General features: G+C 42.2%; 1 protein-coding gene across 2 annotated transcripts; it reads right to left on the bottom strand.

Moving 5' to 3' along the window:
- Positions 1-1,022: 1,022 nt before the first annotated feature.
- LOC141776708 (Golgi reassembly-stacking protein 2-like) lies at positions 1,023-8,656 on the bottom strand. Of its 2 annotated transcripts, none has more exons than XM_074650464.1 (10): positions 8,459-8,656; positions 7,165-7,245; positions 6,856-7,059; positions 6,683-6,769; positions 6,418-6,548; positions 5,163-5,295; positions 4,523-4,646; positions 3,573-3,680; positions 2,877-2,990; positions 1,023-2,507 (listed from the first exon to the last, which is right to left on the bottom strand). In XM_074650464.1, the coding sequence occupies exons 1-10, from the start codon at positions 8,519-8,521 to the stop codon at positions 2,242-2,244; spliced, it is 1,311 nt and encodes a 436-aa protein (XP_074506565.1). In that variant the 5' UTR covers positions 8,522-8,656; the 3' UTR covers positions 1,023-2,241. The 2 variants fall into 2 exon arrangements, with proteins under 2 accessions (XP_074506565.1, XP_074506566.1); XM_074650465.1 differs by having other exon boundaries at positions 2,883-2,990.
- Between the last annotated feature and the right edge of the window lie 1,770 nt (positions 8,657-10,426).

Here is a 10,426-nt window from a genome sequence, read left to right as displayed (position 1 = left end):
CCCATCCTAGAATCATGTAGATCTGTGCTGTTTGGGCAGCAACCAAAATAGTAGAATATTATGAGTGTAATAAATAATGTGTAGATGATCCTTTGCACCCAGGGCATACTGAGCAAATAACATATATATAATTGTTATTCTCTCAATTTTTCACTTTTTATTTGTCTTCTGTAATGTAAATAGTTTTTGATCTGTGTTGGCTCCAGTGTTTATTTCCCCCCCCCCCATGATCAGCAAGGACTATAAGAACAAATATCTTATATATCAAATAAACCAAATTCTTGTTCACTATTCTGTTATGTGTGACTTGATTAAATATCTGAGATTCAATTTCCATTTTTGTTTTTCTTTTGTATTTATGGTGATATAACCATTTATACGTTCATGTGACATAACTCTAGCATATATATATTCTGATAGCATTGAAAAGAAGAGATGTATTGTGTTGAGGTTATACATGTATTATTACAAAAGGAGGGCTGGTGGACCAAAAATAGGAAAAATGGCTTAGACCTGAGGGTTTTAAAACCAACATGAAGTGTCTTAGTACGGAGTCAGTCTTGCCTGAGATATAAATAAAGGTATGGACATTGGAATGGTGTTTGTATCTTATTAAATTATTTATTATTATTATTTATTCACTTTACAGCAGAATTTTGCAAACAACTTTTCACCATTTATTTTCCAAAGGTTTTTGCAATGCATGCTTTTTCCATGTCTTTTTGTGAATTATGTCTGCTTTTTATAATTTATCAATTTAACACCTGTAATTTGTAGGTGATCAGTGTAAATAACACCTGCCTTTTTCACCAGTCTGTGTTAAAGACGCTTGAGCAGGTGAATACGACCCTTTGGCTTTCCATTGGCAAGCTTCACGGTGCTCTCACTCCTCTCCCATTACATTATCGCCTTGTTTTTTGTCCTCTTCTTGGTTCCTCTTCTTGGTTTGTTTTTATCTGTGTACACTGAGACTGTAAGAGTGTAGCAATGAACACGATATAAAGACACACAGAGGCATCATGTAAAATTAATTTGGCTTTATTGCTCGCACTGTGCACAGTGTAGATGTTTTCAGAAAGTTCTGTTACAGTGACACCTTGTGGTTGCAGTGCATCACTGCAACTCTGCCTACCAATTTCGCTTCGGCCATGCCACGAGGAGACGTCCGGTGTGTAATTTATTAATACCTCTCCATCCGCGTTTCACCCAACAGCAAGCACATACACTCTACTCAGTAGCTCCTGTAACTGTAAACCTCTGTCCCCCCTCTGGCATGGCCTTCAGGCTGTTACCGTCCCCGTGTGGTAGAGACGGATACTGTTGAGTTCTGGATATACATGGAGACATACAAAGGGACAGACTAATAATTTCAAAACTCAGAGATGGTGCAAAATAATGCAGATTCATTCATTTGGGTGGAGACACTCATACAGGAATTTTGACAAAATAATTATACATGTCAATCAAATTAATCTATCGGTCAGGGGTCTATTAACTAATATTAAAAAGGTTACATGTATGGGCTGGATGATAAGGCCAAAAACCTATAACATGATGAATTCATATTTACCTATGTTTTTTTAATACAGCAGTGCATGATGTTTCTTTTCTCCTGTAGGCCCACTTCTGATATCTTTGTCCTGGTTTATTCCAGTATGACCAGTTAAACACCCTGTGAACTGGACTTTGAGCTCAACTTCCAGTCATTGCTGTAGCTATTCTTAGTTTATTTGTAATTCATGATGTTGATAGTAAGTCAGTAAATTCGATTTATGGTCCAGCCCCATAAACATTTATTTTATTTATATAAAAAAAAGTCATAAGTGTGAAACAGAAAGGCTTGCCAGATCAGAAAGGAGAAAGATAGTTCTTTGCCTTGTTGTAACTGCAGAAGTGCGAAGCAAACTACAAACCGAAGAGTAAGACCTTGTCCTCGTCCTACAGTGGCTTGGACAAGCTCCGTGACAATCTGGTAATAAAGACATGTTGGTAAGACCAGTCTACATCCGTCCTCCATTCTTCATATCCATTCATCCTTCATTGCTCCACACAAGCTTCCTCACCCATACCTGGAGCACGACGCCCTCCTGTGTCTGTACTGGTGCAGCTGTCTGCCTGTCCCTCTTGGCCAAATAAATAGAAAAACACAGAGAAAGACAGACAGGGAGGGGGGGTATGAGGGGGTAGAGAAACCGGATGTATGTTTTGGTTTTGATGGCAAGCGGGATCTTCTTTCCCAGGTTACGACGTTAGTGTTGTTTCCGTTGGGGCCGGCGATTCCGTGGCGTTCGTGGAGGCCGCTTCCGTGGGGACTGTGGGGTCGGCGGCAGGCTCGGACGCAGGCGCTGCTGTGACTGTGACCGAGGCTGTATGAGCGGCGGTGGCGTTGGATAGGAAGTGGGCCACTCCCTGAGGGAAGTTAGGAGGCAGCTGGGAGGGCAGCATGGTGGGTAGAAGGGGTAAGGGGGGCAGACCTGGGAGGTTGAGGGATGGGAGTCCCAGAGGGACTGAAGAAAAACAAAACAAGAGAGATGTTGTTTTCATTTTTGCTAGAAATAATCTTTAAAATTAACTTCACAAGCCTACGCTACGCAATCATACCTAAAGCAATAGTTGGACATTTTCAAGTCATACCAAAGAGATCATATACTCTGACTTCGTCTAAACATATATGCTCTGAATGCCAGAGCATATACTCATACTGTTACGTATAAACTTTATAGTGAGGTTGATGTACCATATTACCCAGTTTGTATATCAGCAACTGTTACTGTCCAGTTGCAGGACAGGTCAGATTCAAATTTCAAAAACCTAAATGAAGTGAAAATCTTTTTGCAATGATCGATGCCTTTTTAAAATTGCTGTGCTTTATTTACCTGTACCTGGTGGTAATGTGCCCGCTAGTGACATGGCACTGAGGTCTGGGAGTGGCAGGTTGAGGTTGGCCAAGTTGGGGAGCGGAGGTAAGCCAGCTGGGAGGGGCAACAGACCTACAACCATTCACACACACACAATGATCATGAGGGTGTGCTATCATTATTCATTAATTACGGACAGTACACTCATGCCACTTTACTGCCAGTGAAGCCACTTTGGAAAACAAAATTAGAGTGAAAAAGGAGTGACACACTTTACTTGGATGGCTTTTTATGGGAGCCAACAAGATACATTGAAGAAGAGGACAGCTGACAGTTTATGTGGCAATAAAAACAATAACCTAAATAAACACAGAGAAAGGTTGATAGTCGTTGGATAGGAACTCACACACTGGCTGTGTTTAGTTTCTTGAAGTGCTTGAATTTAACATTAATACAGTTTACTGGTAGTCACGGCTTGTCCCTAAGAAAACAAGTCTGTGTACTGTGTACATAAATTAAGACTTCATATAGCCTAATGCAGTTCAGGCAGACTTTTTCTGGAAGGGTGTCTACACACCCACATAAATCTGTAAAGAAAGAGCTGTAATGCCTCTGCCACCCACTGGCATTTCTAAATGTTTGATGCTGAAAGCTCGCTGACTCAGCAGACTGACGACAGGTGTTTTGAATGAGTACGTTTGAGAAATCACCCACCTGGTAGCGTGGTGGCGGGGTTGAAGCCGGTGGTGGCAGGATTCAGTGGAGTGAGTGGGCCGAGGGCGGGGTTGGTGGAGGAGGGGAGCAGAGGGACTGTGGGCAAACCTGGAGGGGAGGGCGACACAAATAACCCATTAGATAAAAATATATGGAGTAAATACACAATGACTGTGAGAACGTGACAGCTTTTCCTAGGGATGTCTTGATACCAGAAATTTTGTCGTCGATACCAATACCAGTGAAATTCCACGATTCTTGATACCACGGTAAAAAACAAAAGTAAAACAATAAATCCCATGTACTTCAACATCCACTCCTTTATTACCATTTGCACACTGGGATTTAGTTAGAAAGTTAATCAGGTCATAATTCCCTCCCTATTATCTATCTTTTATTGCTGTGTAAACATCTTCAAACTGGATTTATTCAAGTTTCTCGCCAAAAACTACATTTTACTAGATTACATTTGAACACATCATGGTAACGTTAGAATTTACCTTCACCCAATTCTCATTTTTACTGAAAAGAGCCTGAATGCATCATAATGCAATGGCACCTCCCGTGTTGAAATCAGCATGATGAGAGCTAGTTAACGTTGGCTGTTAGCAGCCGGTAAGCAGCACAGTTACTGCACGGAGCTAACAGCCAACTTAACTAGCTGTTGTCCTGCCGATTTCAACACAGATTTGATGTTTGCAATTTAGCATTATCAGGGAAAAAATAGGGTGTCAGTAGTGAGTTACATTTTCCGTCGTCGGGACAACTGGACGCTGTTCGTCGCTGTAGAAAAACTAGTACCATCACGTTTTCAGAATTTTGGCATGACTTGGTACTGAAGTATAGGTTTTCGTGACATCCATAGTTTTTCCAAATCACAAATATCCCTGTCATATAACGAGATTAATGTGTTGGAGTAAATGGATGTGAGTGTGAAAGAACAGAAATACCTGTCTGCAGCTCCCTGGGCATGGTGGGCGGGGCTTTGCTGATTGACAGGCCTGACAGTGCATCTTCAAGGCCAGTGGGGACAGCAGGTACAGTAGAAGGAGGGGTCACTGCTGAGAGCTGGACCTGAAGGAGTTAAAGAGAAAACGCAGAGGTGGTAGAGACAAAGATGCTGCTGTCAAACAGATAAGGTCACATTCATCCAAACGTGCAGTTAACTGTAATGAGCCACATTGCTCTCTGTCCTCCTGTCTGCTTTGCTGCATACGTAATGAGGCAACTTGCATTTATAGTGTGTGTGGACACAAAACTTCCTAATCTTTTCAAAGTCATGCACACACACACACACACACACACACACACATGCAGACACACACTGAATACTGAAGAATAAAGTTTTGGCTGATGTGATATCGCACACGAGACCATAGCTCTCAGGGATACACAGCGAACAGTGGGGGAGTGTAGTGGGTGACATTTCAGGGCAATACACAATGTAATTACAAGTACTTACACAAATGGTGATTTCTTAGTCATCACATTCATATTCAAAAGCTTTGCTTTCAGCATGTTTCTGGCGTAATGTTGTATCATAAAGAAATAAATTGAATATGTATAGTGTGTGTATGTGTGTGTCCTGACCTCAGTGAATCCATCCTTCAACGGACTGACAGGCTCACTGGGAGAGTTTCCAGGGAAGCTGATCTTCTTGCCCTCCTCAAAAGGCCTGGTGGGAATCCTGTGGAGGTATCCATAGCCAATCCCACATCCAAGGCTGGAAAAGAGGAAAAACAAGCTCAACTGACAAACCTAAAAAATGTCATTCTAACACATTAGCCTGGTTCCAGACCACCGAATAACTGCCCATATCTCTGACGTTTTCAGCAATTCAAATAAGCCTGGTGGTGCACATATTGTTGCATATTTCCCCCGGGTGTGTTGGGCAATCATAACTCTGTGGGCGGGATTAAAATCAAGATGTCACTCATGGTCCTGTGCTAGAAGCAGAAAAATAACTACATCCATGAAGAATAGTGACAGAAAAATGGCCAGAAAAATGGCAACGAGCACAGACGGATAGCTGTACAGGTTGTTGTAAGTCGACTTACAGAAAGAACAACTCTTAATTTTAAACCTGCAATAATAACCTATATGACCACTTGAGGGCAGCGGAGACAAGTTGTGAAAACAATATTGACATATGGATGCTTTTCCTTCCTCATAAAATATTTGCAAAGCCGATTTTTGAGTATCTTGAATCCATCATTGTTTATTTGCAGTTTTCTTCTTCACTGCCTTTGCTGGTCTATTGATCCGCATCTTGGCATGTTACTGCCACATTGATCAGTGGAATAGTGTGGAACCTTTGTCAGGAATGTGTTTCATGTCACTTTGATGTGTGCAGGCGTCCTAATGCTTGTGCACATGATAAACAAAACAGGGGCCCACTCATAAAAATCAACTCCATAGCGCTACTAGAGGTCAAAAACTCTACAGGGAACCTTTAAATTGATGAGGTGAACTTGTTGGCAAAAAGTTGCATATTACACATATGTACACATGTCATGTTTGTGTTCACCAAATGAATGCAAGTCCAATATTCACTCTCCTTTTAGCTTTGTTTTTGGTCTCTACCCACTCACAAAGCCGAGTGGAACTGCAAATTTGAGTGATAATTCTCTGTGGGTTCATCACTACAAGCAACCCCCTTTTACATCTCAGTTATTTGATTTTATCATTATAAAAATATTGATTATAGCCACTTTAAAACAGCATATTTAGTCGATCATCATGGAAAACTCCTAGCAACCGCTGCCACAGCTTCCATGGCAGTGTCTGCTCTATGGATACGTCACTCACTACTGCTTACTTAAAACAAAACAAAAGTCTGTGTTACCTGCCCTCTCCTCCCCAGGCACTGTTAGGTGTGATGATCACTTCTCTGCAGTTGTCAGTGTCTGTGTTGTACACATAGAGCTTCAGTCCTTTCCCCTCATGGCTTTCTATCAGAGAGAACAGGTCCTCTGACTGCAGATAAAGTCACAGAGAGGTGGAGAAGGTGGATAAAATTAGAAGACACACACAATCACTATCATTATCATTATCAGGTGGAGAATGTGCAGGAGTGACAGCTGCAAGGACCTAAAGTGCTGATAAACTACCTCATTCATAACAGTGTCGGCTCCAATGATGTAGTCAGTGTGCGGCCGCAAACCGGCGAGGGCTGCTGGGGAATTAGGCTCTACTTCCTGTTAAAGAGGGGGCGGGGGGAGAATAAGTAAACATTGTACCACATTAAACAATACAATGCAGACTAGAATTTGGGGTTACTTACCAGTACATGCCAAACATTCTCATTGGCCCCCTCAAAGCTGCAGAAACGAATGGAGACGCCGAGCAAGCCCTGGCCCCCCCACAGGTTGCTGGGCGTGACTGTAGACTCCCGCAGCTCCAGGGTCTTTGAGGAGTAAACCAGCATCTTAACTGGTTTCTCCACACTGGCTTTCAGTAAGTCTTTTAAGGTGTCATTGTCCTTGTTCTGTAGAAAAGAGAAGGAAGAAGAGCAGAGAAGCAACCATGAAACACGCAGTCCCGTATGGCTTATATTTGGTCCTGCTAGATAGAGTTGCTAGATTTTCCTTACCAGTCTGGTGTTGTTGATGGAGACGATAAAGTCAAAGAAAGGCTCCAGTCCTGCTCGGTGTCCTGGCGAGCTCTCCTGAACCTGCACAAAAATGAGATAAAAACCAGAGCTGCTGCTTGACTGCAAAGATTGTAGGTCAACCCCTTGAGAAACTCAATGAATCAGCCTATCATAATGACATCTTAAGGCTGGCTAACACCATCGTCTCTGACCCCAACCATGTTTTGAACAGTGAATATGAATTGTTACCATCAAATCTGAGATTCAGGGTTCCACAATTTAATAAGGTTAGACTGAAGAAGCACTCTTTTGTACACCAGTCAATCCTAAAACTAAATATGGAGCCTAATACCAGATCAAATGTACGTTGAAGAGCCCTGAATATTCATCTTCTGTGATTGTAATGTTTAAATGTATGTATCCTTGTTTCTTGTCTTTGTCCTTTCTGTGATGTTGCAAATGGAGCTGCTGTGATGCAGAAAACATTTCAGACCTGCCTGACAATAAAGTATTATCATATCGTAAACATGTCGCTTTATGCATTTAATTGAATGTATTGTACATAAAGAGCATCAAAGACACTCTGCACACACAAAGCATAAACAGGTTGGACCTGAGCTAATCAACACAGGAGAGGGATGGGTCTTCAGAGGCTTCAAATAAGCTATACTTGTGTACATCTTAGCTTCTAACGTTATCACTTAACGTTTCTAATAATTCACATCTGGATGATGGAATAGGACATCAACTGTCCAGTGTTAGCTTGCTACTACAGCTGTCTTAGTCCAACATGTAGCAAAACAAGGGAGAAGAAGCAGCAACAGAAGCAGCTCGGCAGCTGTCATTCAGTGCAGCTAGCTAGCGTTAGCTACATAACTAGATTTAGCTACATAGCTAGCTTTGGCTACATAGCTAGCTCCAACAGTGTAGTGATGGTTAGCTTCTTAATAAACATAATTTAACTAGTTAACATTCATGCATAAACAGAAAACGTAACAAGAAGCTGTATACGGTTCTGACACAACTCAAAAACACACAACATTTGTTTTTCTGGCATTGTGTTGGTGTTTTCCAAACGGACAGCTAACATGCTAACAGCTAGCAGTTAGCAGCTAACAGCTAGCAGCTAACGGCTAACAGCTAACAGCTAGCGGCTAGCATGCTAACAGCTAGCAGCTAACAGCTAAAAGCTAACAGCAGGCTAACAGAAGCTAACAGAAGCTAATAGCAGCTAACAGAAGCTAATAGAAGCTAATAGAAGCTAACAGAAGCTAATAGCAGCTGTATAACTCACCCGGAGGACGTGGTAGCCCTCTGAGCCTCCTCCTGGTATCTCCACACTCTGCGCTCCTCCCATGGTTCAGCTCTTTGTAGGTTTGACTGTGAGCTTGTTGTCCAGCAGCAGCAGATGATGAGAGATACCTGAACTCTTCCACTCACACACTCACCGGGTACACGTCGCCACACGGCTAGCTGGCTGCTGCGCATGCGCCGTTACGTGGCAGGAAGTAACGCCTTTTAGAAACGTTTGCATTTTAAATAAAATTCCAATTCTCCATAAAGATTTATTTGTAATTCAAAGAGCTCATTAAAAAAATCAAAGTGTAGAGTCGACACAAAAGGAAGAATAAAACACAAGGGTTGTATTTACAAATTATTTCAGACAGGTTTTTAATATTTTTATAAGATAAGATATTCCTTTATTAGTGGGGAATGTGCAGTGTACAGCAGCAAAGGGGATAGTGCAAAAACAAGATGCATCAGCTAACACAGTAAAAAAAACAAAGAGCTAAACAAAGTGTAACAAAATATGAACCATTTAAATAAAGGAAGTATAAAAAATAGGAGCAGTATATACAGTATTGACAATAAACAGACTATTAACAAAATTGCGCAAGTGGAAAATGATATTGCACAGTGAGAATTAAATGAAATTCCACCTGAAAATATCAGGTTATTGTCAGTGTTTTGGTGTGTAAGTGGTCTACTGGGAGCAGCTGGTTGTGGAGTCTGACAGATGCAGGAAGGAAGGACCTACATAGAGCTCCTTCACACACTTTGGGTGGAGCAGCCTGTCGCTGAAGGAGCTCTTTGGTGCTGAGATGGTGTCCTGCATGGGGTGGGAGTCGTTTTTCATCATGGATGACATCTTAGCCATCATCCTCCTGTCTCCCACCACCTCCACTGTGTCCAGGGGGCATCCTAGGACAGAGCTGGCCTTCCTGATTACTCTGTTTAGTCTCTTCCGCTCTGCAGCCGAGATGCAGCTGCCCCAGCAGACCAGCAGACCAGCAGACCCCTAGAGCCTAATTTTGACAGAATCATTGTGAACACACCCCAGTTCTCCCATCACCATTCACTCTACTTGAACAGTCTATTCTTAAACCACTATGATTTATAAATTTATATCACAATTGAAGTTATAAACTAGCATTATGCCACATTAGAACACCAGACAAATCTGCAAACTCTCAGTCTGTAGCCTAACTTACCTTTGGTTGTTTTCCTCCGGTCTGAGAAATCTTGCAGATGTCATTAGGAGCACCGGAGGACACAGAGGCATGTGATCTTTTTCAGATTACCTGTCTCATGCACTACTGTCAGGTTAGTGACCGTTGTATAAAATTAACTTTTTTTAATCATATTAAGCATGACTGTGCAGACAGAGAGTCGCCTCCAGAGGGCGGTGGCACTACATCACATCCTCATTGCTGATCTCACTGTAGAGATCTTGAGCTTCACTCCATAACCCCCCCCCCTCTTTGATATTTGTATGCGCTCCATGTAAATGTAACCAGTGCCTTTGTTATGAAATTGTGGCTTAGGGAGGCTGAATCACATCGTACTCGTAGGTTAATAGAGGCAAGAAAAGAGGAGAGAGATGGGGGGAAATTAAGAAAAATACAAAGGCAAGGGGGGAGCAAATGAAAGAAAAGAGTAATTGAGTATAGGGGAGAAGAGAGGAGAGAATAAAGGAGAGAAGGAGCTGATAGGAGGGGAGGGCTTCACGCTGGAGAACAGCCAATCCGACCCGACACTCAGCTGGGGGCCAAACAAAGCCTCCTCGAGGATGATTAGGCAGAGAGGCAATAATGTGTGTGTGTGTGTGTGTGTGTGTGTGTGTGTGTGTGTGTGTGTGGCTACTGATACAGGCAGTTCAGAGGCAGAGCGGGATCCTTTAGACAAAAATGAAATGTCTGTAATTTCCTGAAGAGTGCAGTTTGTAGACTGCAGAGAAAAATGGTTGTTTCAAAGACATATA

This window comes from Sebastes fasciatus, chromosome 11 (assembly GCF_043250625.1).
Source record: "Sebastes fasciatus isolate fSebFas1 chromosome 11, fSebFas1.pri, whole genome shotgun sequence".
Taxonomy (NCBI): Eukaryota; Metazoa; Chordata; class Actinopteri; order Perciformes; family Sebastidae; genus Sebastes; species Sebastes fasciatus.
This window is presented reverse-complemented; position numbering and strand designations above follow the sequence as displayed.